An 18,360-nucleotide genomic window follows, 5' to 3' on the forward strand; every position below is an offset into this window, starting at 1 on the left:
CATAAACCAAGAGTATGTGGAAACCTGCTCGTCGAACATCTAATTGCAAAATCACGATCATTAATAAGGAGTTGGTCCTCCATTTGCTGCTATAACAGCCTCCACTCTTCTGGGAAGGCTTTCCACTAGATGTTGGAACATTGCTGCAGGGACTTGCTTCCATTCAGCCACAAGAGTATTAGTGAGGTCGGGCGCTGATGTTGAGCGATTAAAACTGTCTTGCAGTCGGCATTCCAATTCATCCCAAAGGTGTTCGATGGGGATGAGGTCAGGGCTCTGTACAGACCAGACAAGTTCTTCCACACCGACCTTGACAAAGCATTTCTGTATGGACCTCGCTTTGTGCTCGGGGTCATTGTCGTGCTGAAACAGTAAAGGGTCTTCCCCAAACTGTTGCCACAAAGTTGGAAGCACAGAAATGTCTAGAATGGCATTGTATGCTGTAAATTTAGGATTTCCCTTCACTGGAACTAAGGAGCCTGATCCATGAGAAACAGTCCCAGACCATTGTTCCTCATCCACCAAACTTTACACTATGCATTTTGGCGGCTAGCATTCCTCTGGCATCCGCTAAACCCAGATTCGTCTGTTGGAATGCCAGACAGTGAATCGTGATTCATCACTCCAGAAACCATGTTTCCACTGCTCCAGAGTCCAATGGCAGCAAGCTTTACACCACTCCAACTCCTCTAGCAGGGCAGAAATTTGATGAACTGACTTATTGGAAACGTGGCATCCTATGACTGTGCCACGTTGAAAGTCACTAAGCTCTTCCGTAAGGTCATTCCACTGCCAATATTTGTCTACGGAGACTGCGTGGCTGTGTGCTCGATTAAATACACCCTAAATAGACAAATCCACTCATTTGAAGGGCTGTCCACATACTTTTGTATATAGTGTATTTATCAGAATTAGATTAATCAATCAATGTGCATGAAAAAACACATATTGAAACGAACAATTCTAAATCTACCTGCAATAAAGCATGCCTAGAAATATGATAATGATGGGGGTGTGGTTTTGAGTGCTAGAATGTTTTGCTACATATTTTAAAGCAGAGTGTGAATTTAACTCCTGAATTAATAAACTTCTCATACATTTTATGCATGGTGGAATTCCACTCTACCTTTAGTATTTAGTATGATACGCAAATGTTATGCAAAAGGTATGTTACAAAGGGTTTTGTTTGAATATTAAAAATGTGTAGGAAATGTGTTTTTAGGGGTTTCACAATCTCAATAAAAAAACAGTTTGGTGATTATTGTAATTGTTTTTAGAGCATGGAGCTTTGTTCCCCACAATGTCCCAAAACCAATTGGGGAATAAACTGTATAACGTAATAATACAGTAGCCACTGTGGAATAGTGGAATAGATTATTTAGCATTTTCTGCATTATTTCATGCTGTTCATATTAAACAGCTTTAACTTATCTATGATATTCACTAATTGGATGGGTTATATTTAGGACAATGTTTTATTTCTTTATGTTTGTATGCTATAATTTGAAAAGCATCTTACCGTATTATTGTATATATTTTACATGTTAAGCGAATTACCCAAAATAACACTCATTCCATTTCTTCCCGAAATGAGCGGCGTTGTGGCACCAACTGGTGGTCGTTTGGGGAACTTGTTTGTGACAGTATCACTTCCTATGTGTCAAAAAAAAAGAAGAAACAAAAAGAATAAAAACACGAACAAAATGATACACAAAATATAGTTACCACACCTTAATAATCTAATTGGACTCTATTCTATATAGGTCCACGGTCTTAACTAAATGACTCTATCATGGCATTTAGTCTAATGTCATATCTAGGGCGATCCTACTTAGTGGTGTGTTGCTTTGGGCACTATCCTAAGTTGATTACTACATGATAAGTCTACAGCTATAAGGCACTAGCTTCGGACAGTCTACAGGGATGATCTATGAACCTCTGGATAGAAACTGGTGATTCATGTAGCTGTAGAGTCAAAGGGGCTTCAGGATCTATTTTCAACTTTACCAAGACTGGTATTTTGCTCAGACCCTTAAGTGATCCTAGTATAAATCCTGATTAAATGTTTTGTTGTGCATGTGCGTTTCTGCTTGCACAAGTACACATGCCAAGGGCAAGAAAACCAAGTATCCTGGTAGGCTGCAACCTGGGTAGAGTGAGTCTGATGTCATTATTTAATTTCCATGTCAATGACCATGTGTCAGTAAGAATCGGTGCCGACCTCAAGCCATATGCCAAGGGGACCTGTAGTGGTTTTACTACAAGTCAATGTGTCTTACACCAATGTAGTGGCGATAGGTATGAAGGAGTCTATTTCATAGCTATGTTATCCACAGAGGAGCTAACCTCACAACTGAAGTACTCTATAAGCACTGAGCCAGTCGTATGCGGTTTGATCATGGTTCATGACTTCTAATAACTTTCCTCCTGAAAGGCAGGTTTTATTTATTAGCGGCATGTGTGTTAACCAACAGAAGACTGTTTTGGAAATTCTCTTCACCGTGTTGCAATCTGAGCGACTACTACCTCATCTGTCGCTGTTATCAAGGGCAATTCAAATTATTTGGTCTTTAACCTTCTTACGGACTGTGGCTGGACTGACTGTTGCTGGCATTGGTACTGGTACCAAAGGGGGCCAGCTACCCTACCAATTTATCCCAAAATGTTATCCTACCGGAACACATGATTAGAGCATTTTACTAGTTGCATTGTAGTTGAGACTACACATGGCAAGAAGTGATTATTGTTGCCATTTTTTGGGGGGTTCTTTTACGCCAACTGTGGTAACTCAGATTTATTCTAAGGTTATCCTCGTTGAAGGGCTTGTCCGCTCCTCTCTGTTTTCGTGGGGAAGTTTACAACTTATTTCCTGATCAGACGGCCTCATACAGTGTTGCATGTAGCCCCCCCCCCCCTAACGAGAAGTTTGTGTCCTTTGTACGAGTTGTCAGTAGCTGCATAGTTAGTAGATTGGCTGTAACCTTTTAACCTGGTGCTTGTGCTTCAAAACGCTCAGTGGCTGTCGTGACCTGAAGGACAAGAGAAGTTCATCTTAGCCACAGCATCGCATGACTCCAAGGAGGAGGGAAGTGGCTCACTCACAGAGACTGCTGGTTCGAATTCATGAAAACAAGAGTCTATTAGGTTTGCTGATTTGAATGTGACGAGATTTTGTAATATCTGCTTGAGTCAAATTCTGCACCAAGAGGTGTCGAAACGTATTTTTCCCAAGGGGTCCTGTCGACAGATGCTCCTTGTGGGTGACTGTGTTACAGCCAGCGTTAGGAGAAGACAGTGTGATAAATGGAGACGGCACAGTTACTTGTGACAATACTTGGTTGTTTTCCCAATCCATTAGTGGGATCAAACGATCCATCAAGTCTGCTCTGAGTAGCAGGTTGTTCAGTGTCGAGGCTGGTAACATACACAGGGTGAACAAGCTATACGTCTTGGAAGTGTAGTTTCAGCATGAGTCCCATTGTGAGAGGCGAGGTAGTCTGAGTGAAACCTCTAAGTTTAGTGTCGCATCGTTCCCTTTTTAACCAACATTTGGCTGGGTTCAAAGCCCTTTTGAGATCATTGAACAATGTTTGAGAGATGAGCGATATTGCCGAGCCCGAATCAATTAGCACATCACAGCTTAAGCAGTCCTCCAGGACTGTTTCCAGGCAGCGACCCTCGGAGTTGCACTCTGTGGTCACATTCCCCACAAAGTGGATTGATTGTTGGCAACGGCGTGATGTGTCATTTGTGTTCATGGTGAAAACAGATTGACTCATCGGAGTTTGAGTGGAATTGGCTATTGCGATGTTGTTTACCTTGTGCGTCACAATATTTGTATCTGAGTCTATAGTCAAAGCCCATGGGCTTGTTTCTTGATCGAGTGGGCCCTGGATAGGGTTTTGAGTGAGAGCAGGGGTAATTTGATAGTTTACGTCCTCGCTAATGGTGTTAATTTCGTCGGACCTGTTCTCAGGCAATTCCATGACTAGTCATGGTGACTTAATTTTTTCCTCTTTCTCAAATTCTTTAAGCTTTTGTACTTCTCTTAACAGATATTCTAGAGAGTATAGGTCTACGTTTTTGATCATCATTGAACCCTTTGTTACCCTTGTGCCCTGACACTTTGTGTGGGGGGGTGGGTGCAGGAACGTAGCGTTCAGGTTGATTGTAGCGGTAGTCGTTTCGCTGGCGACGTTCTTTATAGTTATTTGGACCGCGGTGGTTATTGGTTTTGTGGTAGATACTGTTGTTGTGCAGTCATCTCTCAACACTCATATCCCTGATAAAGCCCCTTCTAACTGGAGTTAGTGCTCCTGTTCAATATTGAAAACCGAGATGTCAGGGCTCTTAGGGCGGCTCACTTTTTATGTCTCAAAAGCTTTGCTTGCAAACTCTCTGAGTTCTGAGATTGGCAAACCAATGTGGACTGTAAGGCACAAGTAGTTAATGAAGTTGGGATACAAGATCGACAGAAAAATGTTGTTTGAATGGTAATAGCTCTTCCATTCCTATTTCAGTGAGTAGGCCAAAGTAAGCTGAACGAAGCCCATGATAGTATGCTTGTGGGTGTTCAATCCAAGCTTGTTTGACAGTGTTAGTCAGCAAGCTGTCGTGTTTGCGAGTCGCAGAACCACTGAATTCTATTTTCAAAGCCGTGGCAAGTGTCACAGAGTCGTTTTGCACGTGTTGCTGTTGTAGACAGATTAACCTTGTCACATGTCTATTCGACGTTCGCTTCAACAGGTAAAGCCTGTCAGTACCCGTAGCGTTAGGGTAGCCATCCAAGGCGTCCTCTATGTCTGCTAAGAACATCTGTGTCGTTTTTGCTTCCCTGGAACGGGGTCAAAGGTGCGGAAGTTTTTGCCGATTTTGTCAAGGCGTTCCATGTCAAGTGCGTGGAGAGGGTTGACTTCATCCTGTGGGAAATTTTGGGCCGTAAGGCCAAGAGGAGAAGCCCAGCTTTGGCTTTGTTGGTGTGGAGGCGCCATATTACTCTGTGCCGGATGGCCAAGAGGAAAAGACTGAGGGACACCTGAGAGAGGTAAGGTCTGAAACCTTCTGTCGTTTTCACTCGTTTGTGTACCGAGCTCCGGTTGCGAGCTTGGTTGCTTTGTTGGTCAGTCACGCTGTAGCGCATGACTGTTCTGGAGTTCCTCCAGGTGGTATCTAAGGGTGGTATTCTGCTGCATAGGAGTTTTGTCATCCAACTTGGTTATTGTGTTCATTAACTGATCGCCTTTGGTCTGCAGATGTATCTAGTTTGGTGTGGATTTCGTCCTATTTATTTTTTGGCTAAATTGAGTAGTTCCTGTAGAAGACGATTTTGTTCAAGAGTTTGTGCTCGTTCGTCATCATACGTTTTTGCCATTTCTTTTAATTGTTCCGTTCTCAAGCGCAGTTCCTCGGCTAGCAGTATCCTTTTTTGGGGTCTCTACTGTGGTACTGGACCAATGTCAATCTCTGCTGGCGCCCATACTTCAGGGCTAAACTGGAGAGAACCTTTACAAGGCCTGCGCCTGATGGTTTATTTTGGAGGATGTTTATCTCAATTTCTGCCGTTTTTTCGCTTATGGCATAGTTTGGGTTTGCATCCCTGCTGAGGTCCTTATCTGAAAGATCAACCTGGTAAAAATGTTTGTTTGGAAATGTAACTTCCTTGTTAAATCAAATGAGACAAGGACACCCAATCAGTTAAGATTGGTTGGATATTATAAAGTGCAACCAGTTGTTACAGATGTGAGAAAAAAGTGTAGATTTTATCACAAGAGGTGATTTACCCCTGAAAACTGAAATCACACGGGATTCCAGCAAAGGCGGTGCTTCCGTCACCCAAAGCGCGGGATTTCCGCTGTGAACAAAGGAGAATGGCTTGTCTCTGTTTGTTATCTTAGCTTCTAATGCAGGGGTTCTTAAAACTTTTTCAGCCTGGGACCCAAGTTAGAAATGTTGTGTTTTCCTGTGACCCAAGCTTAGGAAAATATGCAACTATATGTAAATATCGGTACATTTCATTGTCCTTATGCCGAAAGCAAATCCAATATAGACAAAAACAAATAACAATTAAATAAAATATTCAATTAAATATATATTCATGTTTATTTTCCACCATTAAAAACACTCTTACATATCTGTCTAGGTTGGAACTGTTGCTGTTAAATTAGAATAAATAATTTTAATTCTGAACTGGAACAAACTGATTGATCACATCACACAGATTAGTAACAGAACGCACACACAAGCTTTTTGATAGTGCAACCCTAAGTAACAGTACAGATGAAAAATGATCAGGCCTACTGTACTTCTTATTGTAGAAATTATTGTTGAAAGAAAGTCTAGGTTGGAACTGATGCTGTTTAAAATACAATACACATGTTTTATTCTGAACTAGAATAAACTGATTGAACACATCAGACAGATGTAGACCAGGTAATACACACACACAGTCCTAATGAGAGGTGTGTGGCTGGTTGAAGTTTTCAACAAGCTTGTCTATTTTGGGCTCAGTTTTTGACAGTGCAACATTGAGGTCATACTCAGCAATGAGGTTATTTATGCACTTGTTCTTTAAGTATGTCAGAGTTGAGAACCCTGACTCACATAGGTATGTGGTACCAAACTGGATCAGAACATCTACTGTTTCCCAGTCAGGCAGGAGGCCGCTTCCTGCTGTAGATGAGCAACCCAGAACTGTGTGAGTGTTTGCCTCAAAAAGCATCTTGCATCAATCAGTTTATTCTAGTTAAGAAAACAAATTATTACTTGTATTTTAACAGCAACAGTTCCAACGTAGACTAGTTTTCAACAATAATTTCTACAGTAAGATGTACAGTAGGCCTGATAATCTTTCATCTTCATCTGTACTGTTACTAAGGGTTGCACCATCAGTATGCCGCTAATAAATAAAACCTTCCATTCAGGAGGCTGTGTAACTTACAAGGCCACAGGATTGTTTGAAAGCGAAACTCACATCTACTACTATGAGAGTTAGTACTCCCTTATTTCTGCTTATCATCGCCTGTTATAAAATTACAACAATGCCTTGCTAGCTGACTTACTTTTCTACTGTCGAAGCACTGTTTCCTGAAGCATTCTGCCCTGTTCTGAAAAAACTCCCTGGGTTTACCATCATGCTGTCTGTTTGGTCAGGACGTGTCGTTTGACTAATTTGTTGGTTTTGAGAGACTCATTACTAACGTTAAGCACTTCCCCGCACAAAACACATTGTGGACGCTCCTCGTTATTTCTCAAAGTTTGTATGAAAGAGAAACTCATCCCTGTATTTGGGTTTCATGAGAATTCAGCTCAGACAGAACTTGTGGCTAGCATGAGTACATTTGATGATAGCGGTGAGTGATGGCGAGTGGGAATGACAAGTCAGTGGCTGACAGGGCATCATCTGCTGCTGAATAACAGCGCTGCATCGTGTGTCGTGGAGTGATCTTCAAGAAAACTGCAGAAAAAAGATCCGGTGAACCGCGAAGCACATGAGCATCTCCCTCTCCCACTCACGCAGCTGCCAAACTGAGCAGAGACCACTGCTAAGCAGAGAGCACACTGAAGAGAGAGCACAGATGCACTTGGCCAAATTACTTGGCCTCATAAACTGAACAAGTTCCACAGACATGTGACTAACAGAAATTGAATAATGTGCCCCTGAACAAAAAGGGGTCAAAATCCAAGTAACAGTCAGTATCTGGTGTGGCCACCAGCTGCATTAAGTACTGCAGTGCATCTCCTCCTCGTGGATTTGCCAGTTCTTGCTGTGAGATGTTACCCCACTCTTCCACCAAGGCACCTGCAAGTTCCCGGACATTTCTGGGGGGAATGGCTCTAGCCCTCACCTTCCGATCCAACAGGTCCCAGATGTGCTCAATGGTATTGAGATCCAGGCTCTTCGCTGGCCATAGCAGAACACTGACATTCCTGTCTTGCAGGAAATCACACCCAGAACGAGCAGTATGGCTGGTGGCATTGTCATGTTGGAGGGTCATGTCAGGATGAGCCTGCAGGAAGGGTACCACATGAGGGAGTAGGATGTCTTCCCTGTCTTCCCTTGATAAATGTTTAATGTTTCTCAATGCCCAATGCCCAATGCCCAATTTGGATACCATAAAAGATAAAATAAGTTGATACCTGATTTTCGTTTTGGTTTTCAGCTAGAAAAATGACAAAACTATATTAATTTCCTCGTTTTGGCATTGCTGAGATGAAAGGAAATAGGAATTATCCATAAGCACACGGACCGGGTCTCCTGATCATTTCATGTTTGGTTAATGATATTTGTCCCTCATGAGACACTGTAGACGTGGAAGCTTGAGCAACTCATCCACGCCTTTATTTCATCCCGTCTGGACTATTGTAATGCTATTTTTGTTGGCGCATCTGCCAAGTGCCTAAACAGGCTACAATATGTCCAGAACTGTGATGCACATGTCCTCACCCACACCGCAAGCACATTACTCCAGTGCTGTTCAACCTCCACTGGCTCCCCATATGCTCACAAATCGACTACAAAATCCTGGTTCACACCTACCAAGCTATCCACAACTCTGGACCAAAGTACCTGTCTGACCTCATTCTACCCTCCTGCCCCACACACACCCTTCGCTCCTCCAGGTTTGTCTCCCCGCAGCAGACTAAAAACTATGGGTGACGGTTTTCAGTTGCGCTACTCCACAGCTGTGGAACGCACTTCCAGACACTATTAGGGCTGCAGAATCTCTGTCCTCCTTTAAGGCACAGCTCAAGACCGTGCTGTTCAGAAAAGCTTTCAAGGACCTCTGCTTATTCTGTTCTCATGTTCCCTGGATCTGGCGACACTTATAGCTTTGATTGTTGTTTGTGTTCTGTGTTTTGGATTAAAAAATATATATTTAATTTATTCTTTACAAATTAAAAAATATATATTGTTATTATGTTAGTGGGAAAATTGACATCTTCAAAACCCAACCTTCATTTACCAGTTGTGACACACGGATGATCCAACCTCAGCTTAAGAGAGACTGATTTTATGACCAAAATTATTCTATTTACACTTTCTAGTAAATGTTGACACTAGAATAACTTTTTACGACTCATATCGATGTCCTTAAGGTTTTTTTCAAAGAGATTCGTTGCTTTTTAAAAGCAGTCGCTCTTTAAGAGGGGTTCCTGCAGATGCAGTAACGCCCCGAATAGCGGGCCGCAATCAGATCATTCTCCATCTCTCGTGATCCTGCGACAGTGACTTGTCAAGTGCGCAGTAGGGTGTCTGATTTAAAATGACCCGTGCTATCCGCGATTCCCCACAATCGGTACCCAAAGTGGTGCACGTTTTGTTTTTTGCCCTAGAACTACACACCTGATTTAAATAATCACCAATCTTTTATAATTTCAATCAACTGTGTAGTGTTAAAGAAAGAAAAAAAGGTGCATTCTAGACGTCCAAATGATACCTGCTTGCAGTGACCAATTTAAAACGATGGACTTTATTCAAGCCAATAAGACCGTCTAATGTATGTGCTCTCTCCAATCAGGATTGGACCGAGTGAAGAAAAGCGAGTGTGTACGGAAACGACCGAAACGCATACTGATATAACTGGGTTTAGTGCGTAGATTTGATAGTGCTCGGTCTTCTGTGGACGGACAGTTTGGCCAGCCAAGATTGTCTAAAGTGAAAGAAAAAACAACTGGATGATGAGTTATCGAAGACAGAATATGAAGTGTCTTAAAATATTGTCTATAACCGTCGCGCTGTTGATAGCGCACAGCGCTGCTATTATAAGGTAACATATTTTCGTCAGTTGCTTGGTTAACTTTTGAATAACGCAAGTAATTATTCTTTCGCCATCCCGTGATGAGTATAGAATAAGCTATCTCTGGAGTAGTTTAATTTCCTGACGTTAGGCAATTATTATTGCCAATTTTACATGCATGTTTGTTTAGGCACATGTTGTTCGAATTTTGGTACACCCACAGAACGTTTCCATAACGCTGGCATGTTCATGACATCTATCTCCTAAAGTTTGAATTGAAGTTAACATAGATTGTACATAATAACGAAGCAATTAAGTTGTAAAATAGAATCAAGCTGCTCGTAAATGTATGGGAACATCAGTATAAAACAGGAAGTACGTTAGAGCGCACGAGTTTTGAATTATTTGTTAAACAAATTACGACCGAAACTAATGTATCATATCAATGATCCCTTAGAATTCCCCTCCACAAGACGCGCAGTATGCGCCGCCTAATGAACGACAATGGGATGAGTTTTGAACAACTCCAGGACATGGCCAAGACCGTTGGTGGTGCAGGAGCTGACACACCAACACCCTTACCAGCAACCACTCAGAGCCCGAAAGTGCCAGTTGAGAGACTCACTAACTTCATGGATGTAAGTGGATATTGTCACTAGGCCTCGTTTAACTCTAGCTTGTTCTAGGTTGACTGAAACAACAAGTAAAGCCAGGGTTCTCCAGGAGTTGGGTGTGCAGGCTTTTGTTCCAACCCTTACCCTTCATAACATGCCCAATCTGATAATCATGGCCCAGATTGAAGGTTATGAGATGTGTGTGTGTGTGTGTGTGTGTAATTTATTTATTTGGTTTAATAAAGCTTGCACATTAAGTATCTCCCCAAGAGTTAGGAAAAGAGAACTGTAGTATAGACTTATGCTTATTTATCGTATGAATGTGGTGTTTATGTCAAATCTCTCTACAGGCTCAGTACTATGGGGTGATCAGCATAGGCACACCACCCCAGGACTTTACTGTGCTGTTTGACACTGGCTCCTCCAACCTGTGGGTGCCCTCCATTCACTGCTCCTTCCTGGATGTTGCATGCTGTGAGTCAGTCTATTATTGCCTTTGTTGCACTTCACCATAGCCACAGGAAGTAGGGGTGCAAAAATAAAAGATGCAACGATTTCTACGATTTTAGTTACGGTTCATATAAGGAAAGAAATCAATTGAAATTAAATTATTTGGCCCAAATCTATGGATTTCACATCACTTGGATAGATATAGATATGCATCTGTTGGACACAGATACCTTGTCTGCCTCATGCAAACATCTCCTTCGCATCGAGTTGATCAGGCTATTGATTTTGGCACGTTTGTCCCACTCTTCAATGGGTGTGTCATGCATGTCGATCCAGAACATCCCAAACATGCTCACTGGGTGCAGGCCAGTCTGAGTATGCAGGCCATGGAAGCACTGGGATATTTTCAATTTCCAGGAATTGTGAACAGATCCTTGTGACATGGGGCCGTGCATGATCATGCTGAAACATGAAGTGATGGAGGTGGATGAATGGCACGGCAATGGGCTTCAGGATCTCGTCGCAGTATACTGTGCATTCAAACTGCCTTCGATAAAATGCAATTGTGTTCGTTGTCTGTAGCTTATGCCTGCCCAGACCTTAACCCTACTGACACCATGGAGCACTCTGTTCACAACGTTGACACCCGCAAACCACTCACCCACACAATGCCGAACACACTATCTACCATCTGCTCGGTACAGTTGAAACTGGCATTCGTCTGTGAAGAGCACACTTCTCCAGCATGCCAGTGGCCATTGAAGGTGAACATTTGCCCACTGAAGTCGGTTACGACGCCAAACTGCAGTCAGGTCAAGACCCTTGTGAGGACGGCGAGCACACAGATCTTCCCAGAGACTGTTTCTGACAATTTGTGCACAAATTCTTTGTGAAAATTCTGTTTCATCAGTTGTCCGGGTGGCTGGTCTCAGACGGTCCCGCAGGTGAAGAAACTGGATGTGGAGGTCCTGGGCTGGAATGTTTACACGTGGTATGCGTTAAGCCGACTGGAAGTACTGCCAAATTCTCTAAAAGGACGTTGGAGGCGGCTTATGGTAGAGAAATTAACATTAATTCCTGCAGTCAGTGTGCCAATTTGCACGCTCCCTCAACTTGACACAACTGCAGATTTTAGTGGCATTTATTGTCCCCAGCACACAAAGCTTCTTTATATGCCACACTTGTCAAGTGGATGGATTATCTTGGCAAAGGAGAAATGCTCACTAACAGGGATGTAAACAAATTTGTGCCCAAAATCAAACTTTTTGAGCGTATGGGATCTTTTGATTTCAGGTCATAAAACATGGAACCAGCCACTTTACATGTTGCATTTATATATTTGTTCAGTGTATATACAGTACAAGTCATCAGTTTGGACACCAACTAATTCCAGAATGTTTTATTTTGTATTATTTTCTACATTGTAGAAGACATCAACTATGAAATAACACATGGAATCATGTAGTAACCAAAAAAGTGTTAAACATAAAACAAATAATCTTATATTTGATGACAGCTTTGCACACTCTTGGCATTCTCTCAACCAACTTAATGAGGTAGTTACCTAAAATGCATTTCAATTAACAGGTGTGCCTTGTTTAAAGTACATTTGTGGAATTTCTTTCCTAAATGCATTCGAGTCAATCAGTTGTGTTGTGACAAGGTAGGGGTGGTATATAGAATATAGCCCTATGTGGTAAAAGATCAAGTCCATATTATGGCAAGAACAGCTAAAATAAGCAAAGAGAAATGACAGTCCATCATTACTTTAAGACATGAAGGTCAGTCAATCCGTTTTAAAAAATGTAGTCGCAAAAATCTTTGAGTGCTATGATGAAACTGGCTCTCATGAGGACTGGCACAGGAAAGGAAGACCCAGAGTGACCTCTGCTGCAGAGGATAAGTTCATTAGAGTTAACTGCACCTCAGATTGCAGCCCAAATAAATGCTTAAGAGTTCAAGTAACAGACACATCTCGACATCAACTGTTCAGAGGAGACTGTGAATCAGGCTTTCATGGTAGAATTGCTGCAAAGAAATTACTTAAGGACCCCAATAATAAGGAGAGACTTCCTTGGGCCAAGAAACATGAGCAATGGACATTAGTCCGGGGGAAATCTGTCCTTTTGGTCTGAGTCAAAATTTGAGATTTTTGGTTCTAACCGCCGTGTCCTTGTGAGATGCAGAGTAGGTGAACAGATCTCTGCATGCGTGGTTCCCACCGTGAAGCATGGAAGTGGGGGTTGCTTTGCTGGTGACACTGTCGGTGATTGATTGATTTATAAGTCAAGGCACACTTAACCAGCATGGCTACCACAGAATTCTGCAGCGTTACGCCATTCCATCTGGTATGCCCTTAGTGGGACTCGTTTGTTTTTCAACAGGGCAATGACCTGACACTTCCAGGCTGTGTCAGGGCTATTTGACCAAGGAGAGTGATGGAGTTCATCAGATGACCTGGCCTCCACAATCACCCGACCTCAACCCAATTGAGACGGTTTGGGATGAGTTGGACCGCAGAGTGAAGGAAAAGCAACCAACAAGTGCTCAGCATATGTGGGAACTCCTTCAAGATGGTTGGAAAAGCATTCCAGGTGAAGCTGGTTGAGAGAATTCCAAGAGTGTGCAAAGCTGTCATTAAGCCATAGGGTAGCTAATCTCAAATATTTTGGGGTTACATGATTCCATATGTGTTATTTCATTAGTATTAAATGTCTTCACTAAAAATAGTAAAAATAAAGAACCCTTGAATGATTAGGTGTGTCCAAGCTTTTGACTGGTACTGTGTATTTTGTGGAAATTTTAGATATTCTTCACAAGTAGTGCACTTGGTCCATTAGTAGTCCTGTATTAGTGGACCAATCTAGACATCTGTAGCGCGGGCAAAACATTTTCTTCAGCATCTCAGCTTTGTCAAAAAGGTAGTTGTATAATTAAGAACAGTATCGTGTGGTGTTCAATAGTTGGAATTGTATGAGTTGTTGCCCTGTCCCTTTCTCTGCGATCATTCTAATGGAATCCAGAAAAAACAAAACCCTCTCCTTAAACATGTTACATCAAAAGGTGCAAAGTTATTGGCAAAGAAACAAAACATCCATCAATTAAAAAAAAAAAAAAGTTATTGATCAAATAACATGGAAAACAACCACTTTTTGTGCAATATTAATTACCATCCTTACAAACTTAATGTAAATTAACATTACTGTATTGTACATTGGCTGGTCATCTAGGTTTGTACCTGTGGATTTTCCATCACAAATGCACAATACGTTATTGAGTACATTGAGACATCAAGTGGTTTGTGACATGGCTGAGTTGATTGAGCATGGCTCTTGCAACGCTAGGGTTGTGGGTTCGATTCCCACGGGGGACCAATATAAAAATGTATGCACTCACTATAAGTTCCTCTGCATAAGAGCATCTACTAACATGTAAAAGGAATGAATAGATCATTTCAGTTTCCACAGAAACAAGCTGCATTTGCAAAGTATTTCAAGAAACTGGAAAACCTATATCAAATGTAGAGAATTATCAGACTCAACAAATGCTAGTAAACACTGAAATACAATTATTTTGTTTTACAGTAGTGCACTGGGTCTTCACTTCCTGTATTAGCGGACAATATAGGTATTCAGCGCAGGCATTGTTTTGCACCCCCCCCTGTCGGCGTAGCACCCCCTGCCCCAAATTACTTCCCGTGGCGATGCACTTCACTCATAACATATGGTTATAACATAGTATAGTATATCTGCTGAGTCGCCTATGGATGTCAATTTAAGGCCCCCCCCACACCGCTCTGATTCAGAGGGGTTGGGTTAAATGCGGAAGACACATTTCAGTTGTACAACTGACTAGGTATCTCCCTTTATCATATAGTCATGAGATGGGTGCTAAAGTTGCATAAACGTTTAATTTTTTTTGCTCATCCATGCTTTAGCATGCTGTACTGGAAGTGATATTCATCGTTTTAAGGCGGCATGAGGGACATGTTTGTTTTGTATGAAAATGAGTGCCATTTATCCAACCTGAGACAGTTGTCAACTTTATGTACACCTCTGCTTAGGGCTCCACCATCGTTATAACTCCAAGAAGTCGAGCACGTACGTTCAGAATGGCACCAAATTCTCCATCCAGTATGGCAGAGGCAGCTTGTCTGGGTTCATCAGTGGGGACACTGTCTTTGTAAGTGGACTGTTGTGTGTGTGTGCACATGTTGTTCATTTGCATTCCTCTCATTTAAGTGGACAAATCCACAGAATTTTACCATTGTCCATTTTAAGTGATGGAATGTGGAGCATAGTCTGCATACCATTTCTTACTGTGTATTGTCTGTAAACCTCACGGTTTGTGTTCACGAACAATCTGCTTTGTACATCAGTTCCTGTTCTTCACTCCATCCCTCTCTCAGTTGGCGGGCATGCAGGTCACTGGTCAACAGTTTGGTGAGGCCGTGAAGCAACCTGGCATCACGTTTGCAGTGGCACGCTTTGACGGGGTGCTGGGCATGGGCTACCCTACCATATCTGTCAACAAGATAACCCCTGTGTTTGACACCGCCATGGCTGCCAAGCTGTTGCCTCAGAACATATTTTCCTTCTATATTAGCAGGTTGGTTTTAGGGATTTTTTTCTCTCCTTTTTAATACATTCCTACTGAGGGCCGTAGGTCAATGTGTGGTTTGACTTGTGATTTTGTTTTTAAGCCACTTTTTTTTTTTTTTTTAAAGCTGTGTTTACCGTTGGAGGTCAACTGAAAGGAGTTTATTTTTATTTGAGCTGGGATATTTTTAGCTCCTGTTATCCTGAAATTCTTTAACCACACTTGCTGTCATATTTCCTCGGAAATAAGTGAAATAGTTCACCTAATTTCAGTTTGTGACAACAAGCACGTTATAGTGTAGAGAATCATTGTACCATCTAGACCACTGAAATATATTTTCCATTTTACCAAACATATTGTATTTAGAGCTGTTTGAAGCTGGTGTACAAAACTGAAAGTAAAACAGCAAAAACAAAACTTAAGAATGGGAAGCAAAGAAATAGAACATCTTCTGCTTAGACTTGCATTCAATGAGTGACAGATCTATAACACACATTTCTATGTGAATTGGGTTGGGTCACCCAAAAAGTTACATATTGCAGCTTTAAAATGTATTTATTTTTGTAGGTAACGTCTATGAACTTAAACCACCGGTTAATTCATTTTCATAACTTGTACAACCTTATTCTTGTTGTCACTATCTTCAATGGGGTTAAGGCAATACAATTACATATCTGATAGTAGATTGAACTAAACTTGTACCCCCTTTTGATATCCTGTTCCTCAGGGAGCCATTTGCTGCTGTAGGAGGAGAGCTGATGCTGGGAGGCACGGACCCACTGTACTACACTGGAGACCTTCACTATGTCAATGTCACACGCAAGGCCTATTGGCAGATTGAGATGAGCAGGTAAGCAACTTGGTTCATCTACAGAGGCTCTTTTATAATATCTATACCAGAGGAGAACAACTGCCCCCTCACTGAAGCCATGAAGTTCAAAGAAAGTAGGATCCCCCCATTTATAGTCAATGGAAAAATAACTTTCTCCGTGTAAATAAATAAAAACAATCATTGTACCAATAATTGCTTCTATTACACCAGATGCATGTCCTTGAACCAATTTATTAAAAAATCGCGCACACAGATGTTATAAGGATAATTTAGTCTCGAGTGATCACAGCTAATTGGTGCTCTGCAGTGTGGAAGTGGGAAACCAGCTGACGTTGTGCAAGGCCGGTTGCCAGGCGATTGTTGATACGGGAACGTCCCTCATCACTGGGCCTGCGGAGGAGGTCCGGGCGCTGCAAAAAGCCATCGGAGCCTTGCCTCTACTGATGGGAGAGGTAGGTACAGGAGTCTGTAGACTAAATGTCTACCTGTTGTAGCATATAAGTACATTCTATCAGTTCCAACCTCTGTTTTAGTTCTCCTGAATGGCCAACAAAAGATTTCAATCATGCACGCATGTATTGTAGTGACAGAAGTGAAGTTTTGATTTGTGAAGTACATGCAGTTATTTTTAACTTACTTGCACTCTTATTTATTTTCTTCCTCTCAGTATTGGATTGACTGCAAGAAGGTTTCCTCTCTCCCCATCATCACATTCAACCTGGGAGGGAAGATGTTTAACTTGACTGGAGACGACTATATCATAATGGTAAAGTGCACCTTGAACCAGTGTTCAATGTGGCCTGCCAGTAGAAAGTCTGTGAAATTTGACAACTTCAGTCATCATCACTTAAACGGTTAATGACAGTTCGCATGCATATAGGCATTTTAATACATCTTGAAATGTATTATATTTAATTCTGTGGCCATACCTGCTGTTGAGAATCATTCAACGCTTCTCTCCCCTATGTGCTGCAGGAGTCCCAGATGGGTCAGAAAATCTGTCTGTCAGGCTTCATGGCCATGAACATCCCTCCTCCGGCTGGACCCCTGTGGATCCTGGGAGATGTGTTCATTGGACGCTACTACAGCGTGTTTGATAGAGATGCAGACCGCGTGGGGTTCGCCCCTGCCAAGTAGAGGGGAGAAACCACAAACAACCCCTAGCCACTTGTGGAGATCTGAAAGGATTTGATGGGTATAAGCAATATAGTGGTCCTACCAAACCAAGGTGCAAGGTCTACCTATCAAATCCCCACAGATCATGCTGAATTATAGGAGGAAAAGCACACCACAAATGAACAAAACTCCCAAAAAGAACCTTGTCTTTGCCTATTTTGCTTTTGGGGGGGAGGGGGCTGGCTATGTTTTTTTTTTTGTTTTTTTTTTTAAGTGTTACCATGTGAGTTTGGTGAATGATTAATAAATATTGCAGATCAAAACTGATATGAGCTGCTGTATGCAGTTCAGCTTGGTGTTTTGTATGAAGACAAAGTGGTACTGTTGTATCGCCTATCTGACAATGCAACCACTTGTTTTTGGAAAGCAGAAGACTGAATTCATATCATTGTAGATTAAACTCGGTTTTTGTTAAATCAACCATAATGTTGATGTCAGTTGATGTCAGAAATTGTATCAAACTTTTTTTGTGAAACAATGTCTTGTACACTTGAACTCTTATTGTATGTTGACCCCAAGACCATGACGCTTCCGTTATAGCCTAAATAAAATGGTCTACAGCATCTGATGATCCTAAAATTAATCAAAAGATGTGACACTGAAAAAAGTATATAAAATAAAAATCTAGTCATTCTTGTCCAGGTTGAACTGGCATTTTGTTCCTTTTCAAAAGCTTATGGTAGTAGTTGTATGCTTCAGCAGACATCCTTAAAGAGTAAGTGCCCTCAAAGGAGCTATACAAGTGTGTTCAGTACAGGGAAGGAAATTGACCTAACCAAACTTCTCAACCCCACCCTTTTCATGTTTAACTCTTACAGATTAGGGCTAGTAGACCAGATTGACTAGCCAGTTTTAAAATCTATGCTGTGTGATATTTGACTTTGACTAGAAAAGACATTACAACTGAGTAGTTGACAACATTTTCTACTAGCTAAGACTGAAAAGTACTAGC

At 41.7% G+C, this 18,360-nt stretch overlaps 1 protein-coding gene across 1 annotated transcript; it reads left to right on the forward strand.

Annotated features, from left to right (window-relative positions):
* Positions 1 to 9,263: 9,263 nt before the first annotated feature.
* LOC110538020 (cathepsin D) lies at positions 9,264 to 17,964 on the forward strand. Its single transcript, XM_021624548.2, has 9 exons — positions 9,264 to 9,767; positions 10,195 to 10,375; positions 10,702 to 10,825; positions 14,865 to 14,983; positions 15,210 to 15,409; positions 16,128 to 16,250; positions 16,540 to 16,684; positions 16,900 to 16,998; positions 17,208 to 17,964. The coding sequence occupies exons 1-9, from the start codon at positions 9,676 to 9,678 to the stop codon at positions 17,367 to 17,369; spliced, it is 1,245 nt and encodes a 414-aa protein (XP_021480223.1). The 5' UTR covers positions 9,264 to 9,675; the 3' UTR covers positions 17,370 to 17,964.
* The last annotated feature ends 396 nt before the right edge of the window (positions 17,965 to 18,360 follow it).

The sequence above is a fragment of the Oncorhynchus mykiss genome, chromosome 12 (genome assembly GCF_013265735.2).
Source record: "Oncorhynchus mykiss isolate Arlee chromosome 12, USDA_OmykA_1.1, whole genome shotgun sequence".
In the NCBI taxonomy this organism is placed as follows: domain Eukaryota; kingdom Metazoa; phylum Chordata; class Actinopteri; order Salmoniformes; family Salmonidae; genus Oncorhynchus; species Oncorhynchus mykiss.

Excerpts from the sequence above, each read along its gene's own strand:
- LOC110538020 (XM_021624548.2), top strand. The coding sequence starts at position 9,676 with ATGATGAGTTATCGAAGACAGAATATGAAGTGTCTTAAAATATTGTCT. Across the intron at positions 10,376-10,701 it reads GACTCACTAACTTCATGGAT|GCTCAGTACTATGGGGTGAT; the intron begins GTAAGTGGATAT and ends ATCTCTCTACAG. Across the intron at positions 16,999-17,207 it reads GAGACGACTATATCATAATG|GAGTCCCAGATGGGTCAGAA; the intron begins GTAAAGTGCACC and ends TATGTGCTGCAG.